Genomic DNA, 6,872 nt, shown 5'->3' on the forward strand with positions numbered 1-6,872 from the left:
GCGACCGAGTAATCAATGGCGGAAGCTGCTGAACACGTCACGAACATGTTGACTGACACGTTGCTCATTTCAACGTCCGAAGCGCATCACCTTAGTTCTCGATGGGGAGTGGCAGGGAGAAGGACTGGGAGAGAGTAAGAGAGAGAGAGAGAGAGAGAGAGAGAGAGAGAGAGAGAGAGAGAGAGAGAGAGAGAGAGAGAGAGAGAAACGGATAGAGAGACAGACAGACAGTCAGAGACAGAATGACCGACAGTCAGATAGGCAGACAAACATACTCACAAACAGACAAACAGATGGACAACAGAGTACAGACGGACATAATTATTCTTGAATTCCTCGGTTTTGTAAGTATAAGTGAATTTCCTAAATTTTGGGTGTGTGGAGTTCAATGCTTCAAATGCACCACAGATCTAACTGCCTGACAGATATGCATTTACCTAGCTAGATATGCACGCGTAGAGTGATAAATATACATTTATTTGTAAGTGTGTACTACATTATTAAATCAAGCCTCTCGTAAGTTTAACAAACTGGCCAATATATTTTTTTTACAAAGAAAAAAATATATATAGGTGTGTTTGACATGTCAGCCAGGTAATATTTTACATATGATATTAGTCACTCAAGTAGCTGACATTTCCAGGGAACCAAAGCTGAATCTCAAATCCCGAGTCATGAAGTGTCATGCAATATTCTCACTGTAGGTGTTCATGGCTATTCCCTGTTCGTGTGAAGATTATTTTATGCCTGTGTTACTTATATTTCTAATTCGTGGATAGATGAAATTAGTTACTGAACTAATGGTAGCAAATAATTAGTTTTTTTTAAACAATTGTTTGTTATCTTTATTGTTACTATTATTATTATTATTATTGATGATATTATTATTATCGTAGACATTATTATTGTTATCATCATGAGCATTAGCATTAGCTTTATCCCAAACATTATCCTCATAATCATCATTAGCATCATCACCATCACCATCATCATCATCAGCAGCAGCAGCAGCATCACCATCACCATCACCATCAACATCATCGTCACCATCATCATCACCACCATCACCATCATCACCACCATCACCATCAGCACCATCACCATCACCATCACCATCACCAACACCATCACCATCATCATCATCACTGATGATGATGAAAAAAAAATGTATATGAATAATCTGTTTCCCTTGTCGAACAGTACCATTACATTATCATTCAAAATGTATAAATGTTGAAATTTATAATTCGTATCATTAATCCATATTACTATGCTTAGAAAATGTTCAATTATTATACAATCGTATTTATTTTCACTATAATCACACGCCTGTCGTTTTCATCGGCCCCGTTAAAATCATTCAAGCGATTTTATTTGATTTCTGTATAATACTTTTGCTAACTTTAATCAGTTCAGCTAAAATAACTAGTAAATTGACTTTCTTTTATTTTTTAAAAATATATTCATTTGATTTGAAACTGTGGCAGGAGGCGGCGACTGGATGTTGAAAAGTCTAAAATTTTGTAGGAATGTGATATCGCGATAAACACGCTCATTACGTATAGCCTATAAACGAAGTCAAAATTAATTAAGTAAAAACTAATGCATTATAAGTGTCTATACTACGCAGGACTGCCGCGATGGTCCAATGGTTGGAGCACTGGACTCCGACTCTCGTGGTCCCGAGTTCAATTCCCCGTCGCGGCGGTCGTAAAAATGCCTGCGCTCTGACTGCTGGCTCGAGTCCGATCTCACGGCATAGAAAACGACATATCGCCTTGAGAGGTCAAACGCAGGTGTCGTAGGGGAGGAGAGATGGTGAACTCTTCAATCACCCGAAGGAAGGCAACGGGAAACCACCTTCGTACACTCCCTTGTATAACCATGAAATTAAACTTGGTCGCCAACGTCAGGCTCTGATACGCCACAGAAAAAAAAAAAAAAGTACTACGCAGAAAGACATTCATAAGCACGTGTTTAGTACCACGATATAACTCATATGTAAATTTTGCATCATAGTGCTTTCAGTGCAATTAGCGACCCACCTAACATCAAAGGGATGATCAAAATTATATCTTTATTAATATTAATCGATTTAATGGGGGGGGGGGGGGGGGGGTAAATTTGCATGCCCTGTAGAAAAAAAAATGTATTATCTCTCTAACGATAATGTTCCACTATATCTGCATGTGATAATAATAAAAATACTACTACTACTACTACAACTAATAATAATAATGATAATAATGATAATAACAATAATAATAATAACAACAATAATAATGATAACTTTTTCTCGTCTGATCCAAAAGTCTTCAGTAATTTCTCTAAGTTTATCTCAGCGGTTCCCTTTTTTTTTACGCTCGTGACCCATTTCCCACTCATGATTTTATTAACGTATTTATTTTCAGCCTAAGCGAGAAGAGAAGAAACCAAATTTATTCTGCAACTTCTACAAACCTCATTTACGTGACGAACACCTAGCATATTAGCCAACAATATATAAATATATATTTTTAAAAGGTTTTGAGCCTCTACTAATGTTCTTTTAGACTTTTGCCATTACCTTTCCCCCCCCCCCCCCCCCTCTCTCTCTCTCTCTCTCTCTCTCTCTCTCTCTCTCTCTCTCTCTCTCTCTCTCTCTCTCTCTCTCTCTCCCTCCCTCCCTTTATCTCTCTCTCTCTCTCTCTCTCTCTCTCTCCCTCCCTTTCTCTCTCTCTCTCTCTCTCTCTCTCTCTCTCTCTCCCTCTCCCTCCCTCTCTCTCTCTCTTTCTCTCTCTCTCTCTCACTCTCTCTCTCTCTCTCTCTCACTCTCTCTCTCTCTCTCTCTCTCTCTCTCTCTCTCTCTCTCTCTCTCTCTCTCACTCTCTCTCTCTCTCTCCCTCCCTCCCTTTCTCTCTCTCTCTCTCTCTCTCTCTCTCTCTCTCTCTCTCTCTCTCTCTCTCTCTCTCTCTCTCTCTCTCTCTCTCTCTCTGTCTGCCTGTCTGTTTCTCTCTGTCTGTCTGTCTGTATGTTTCTCTCTGCCTGTCTGTCTGTTTCTTTATCTCTCTCTCTCTATCTATCTATCTATCTATCTATCTATCTATCTATTTATCTATCTATCTACTTATCTGTCTCTTTTTATCTGATATTTCTTGTTGCATTAATGTTATCATTATGAACCCAGAATACACTGTCGTCACCTCTGCATTGTAACGCATTGTCTGCAAAATTTAATTACTTCATAAGGGATTCGCAAAAAAAAACAAATAAATGTATAAATGATAAATAGATATATAAAAAAAAAAAAATAATAATAATAAAACAGTTCGACAGTGTGGTATTTAGGAACAGTTAAGGACACGGTACATATTTACTCATTATTAATAAGGATTTACATGGCATCAATCTGGTGGTGAAGAACGCCAGGTGTAAAATTCCGAAGAAAAATGAATAATGAAAATGAAAGAAGCAAATACGAATAAGTGAAATCAGAGAAAACAAGAAAGTGAAGAACATTTTAGAAAGGGAATAAAATATGAAAAAAACAATAACCGGATTAATCCATATTCTGAATATATGACAAAAATACATCACAGGAAAATAAGTCAATAAAGACTGAATAATTATTCATCCATTTTTCATCACGAACAAAATCCCAACAAGGAGATCGGACGATGAACGCTGAACAAATGAACAGTGAACACGGGGAACAGAAGAGAGAAGGAACGAAAGACGGGCATGAAACAACCGGCAATGACACACACATGCACGCAGACGCACACACATACACGCGCACACACACGCACGTACGCACACTCGCACACGCACGCACACTCATGCATACACACACACACGCACGCACGCACGCTCACGTATACACACACACACACACACACACACACGCACGCACGCACACTCGCAAACGCACACGCATATACACGCATACGCTCACGGACAGGCACACTCACAAGAGCATGCACACATACACATACATATACACACACGCACACGCACGCAGGCACACTTGCACACGCATACGCTTACGCACACGCACACTCACAAGAGCATGCCTACACACACACACATACATATACACACATGCACACGCACATACACACGCACGTACGTACACGCATGCACGCACACGCATACATACACACACGCACACGCATACGCTCACGCACACTCACAAGAGCATGCACATGCACACACATACACATACATATACACACACACACGCGCACACATACACACAATCTCTCTCTCTCTCTCTCTCTCTCTCTCTATCTATCTATCTATATCTCTCTCTCTCTATTTATATATCTATCTATCTCCTTTCCCTTCCCCTCCTTCACTCCCTCCCTCCTTTCCTCCTTCTCTCCTTCCTCCCCCCCCCCCCCATCTCTCTTTAACTCCCTAAACTTCCACCCCCCACCCCCCCTTTCCAGAATGCTGGGGCAGCCGACATACCCTCGCCTTCATGGGCTTCCTCGGCCTGGCGCTCTTGTAAGCCATGTGAGTCGGCCTTTCTGTTGCCATCGTTGCCATGGTCAAAGCCGACGTCGGGAGGCCCACCGTCCCCGGCAACAGGTCGTCGGATATTTGCCCGTTTCCTGAAGATACGCTGGAGGTGGAGGAAAGGCAGCAGGAGGAGGAGGAGGAGGAGGAGAAGGAGGAGAAGGAGGAGGAGGAGGAGAAGGAGGAGGAGAAGGAGGAGAAGCAGAAGGAGGAGGAGGAGGAGGAGGTGTGTGTGTTTTGCCTGCGTGTTGTTATGTGGTGTGTGTGTGTTATTGTTGTTGTCCATTTTATTATCAATGGCGTAACTGTTATCAGTTATTATCGTCATTATTATTATCTTTACTCTTTGTTATCTACATATATATGTACATACATACATATATATATATATATATATATATATATATATATAATATATATATAGTATATATATATATTTTTGTATATATATATGTATTTATACAGGTGTGTGTATGTATATAGATATAGATATAGATATAGATGTAGATATATAGGTATATATATATTCATATATATATAAACAGGTGTTTATATAGATACACATATATATATAGATATATTTTCCAACACCATAAATCCTCCCATCCCTCACCCTTCCCCATTCCCCTCCCCCTCTTACCCCCCCCCCCCCGCCCAACCCCCCAACCCCACCCCCCAGGCCGGCGAGTTCTCGTGGGACGAAACGACGCAGGGAGTCGTCCTCGGCGCCTTCTTCTACGGGTCGCTCTCGTCGAACTTCCTCGGGGGGCGCCTGGCGGAGTCCCTGGGGGGGGAAGCTCGTCCTCGGAATGGGGCTCCTCCTCAGCGCCCTCTTCGCCCTCCTCACGCCCCTGTGTGTCAGTGTGTCGACGGTGCTGTTCGCTGTGGTCCGCGGGCTCCAGGGGGCGGCGCTGGTGCGTGCGGCTGCCCTGCTGGTCGCTCGGCCGGTGGTGGGGCCGGTTGTGTTTGTTTGGCATTTTTTTAGTTGTTTGTCGTTTGTTTGTTTGGTTTGTTTGGCATTTCTTAGTTGTTTGTCAGTTGTTTGTTGTTTGTGTTTGGCATTTTTAGTCGTATGTCATTCGTTTGTAATTTGTTTGTTTTGTTTGTTTGTAATTTTACTGGTTTGTCATTCTTATGTCACTTGTTTGATTCTTGTTTGTTTGTCATCTTTATTTGCTTGTTTTTTTGTTTTTATTTGTTTATCATCTTTTACTCGTTTGTCATTTTTGTTTTTTTTCTTTCTTTTTATTTTTCTCTCTTTTCTTTTTCTTTTTCTTTTTCTTTTTCTTTTTCTTTTTCTTTTTCTTCTTCATTTTCTCCTTCTTTTTCTTCATCTTCCTCTTCCTCTTTATCATTTTCATTTTCTTTTTATTTTTATTTTTAATTTTCATTTGTTTTTTATTTTTCTCTTTCTCATTCTTTTTCTTTTTCCTTTCCCCTTCCTTTTTCTTTTTATTTTAATTTTTCTTCTTCTTCTTTTTATTTTTATTTTTTATTTCTTCTTCTTCTTCTTCTTCTTCTTCTTCTTCATCTTCCTCTTCATCTTCCTCTTCTTCTTCTTCATCTTCCTCTTCATCTTCCTCTTCTTCATCTTCTTCTTCTTCTTCTTCTTCATCTTCCTCCTCCTCCTCCTCCTCTTCTTCTTCTTCTTCTTCTTCTTCTTCATCTTCCTCTTCTTCTTCTTCTTCTTCTTCTTCTTCTTCTTCTGTCTCATTCTTTAGAAAAACAAAAACAAAAGAACTCAATAATCATTTTTTTTTTTTTTACATTCGTCTCTCTGTCTCTCCCAGGGCGTGTCCCTCCCAGCCATGAATGCCCTCCTCGCCTCCTGGATCCCGCCCGTCGAGAGGTCAAAGTTCACGACCTTCGTGTTCAACGGTAAGTAGATAAATAGATAAATAAATGTGTAGGTAAGAAAATAAGTAAGTAAATTAATTAATAAAGAGATATATAGATAGATAGATGGATGGATAGGTAGATAATTAGATAGATAGATAGATAGATAGATAGATAAATTAATAGATAGAAGGAAGGATAGATAGATATATATATAGATAGATAGATATATAGATAGGTAAATGAATTGATAGGTAAATAGATAGATAGATAGATAAATTGATAGATAGATGGAAGGATAGATAGATAGAGAGAGAGAGAGAGAGAGAGAGAGAGAGAGAGAGAGAGAGAGAGAGAGAGAGAGAGAGAGAGAGAGAGAGAGAGAGAGAGAGAGATGGATAGATGGATAAATAGACAGATAGATGAATAGATGGATAGATAGATAGATAAACAGATATATAGGTAGATGGATTGATAGATAGATAGATGGATAGATGGATAAATAGACAGATAGATGAATAGATGGATAGGTAGAT

General features: G+C 39.7%; 1 protein-coding gene across 1 annotated transcript in view; it reads right to left on the reverse strand.

The window, feature by feature from the left end:
* The window catches only part of LOC125037441, an 11,027-nt gene extending 5,550 nt beyond the window's left edge, over positions 1-5,477 (reverse strand). Inside the window, exons 1-3 of the mRNA XM_047630585.1 lie at positions 5,173-5,477; positions 4,453-4,595; positions 700-721 (exon numbers count right to left, since the gene is read on the reverse strand). Coding sequence (XP_047486541.1) covers positions 700-721; positions 4,453-4,595; positions 5,173-5,477 — 470 coding nt within the window. The remainder of the gene's footprint in view (positions 1-699; positions 722-4,452; positions 4,596-5,172) is intronic.
* Positions 5,478-6,872: the final 1,395 nt, after the last annotated feature.

The sequence above is a fragment of the Penaeus chinensis genome, chromosome 23 (genome assembly GCF_019202785.1).
Source record: "Penaeus chinensis breed Huanghai No. 1 chromosome 23, ASM1920278v2, whole genome shotgun sequence".
NCBI lineage: Eukaryota > Metazoa > Arthropoda > Malacostraca > Decapoda > Penaeidae > Penaeus > Penaeus chinensis.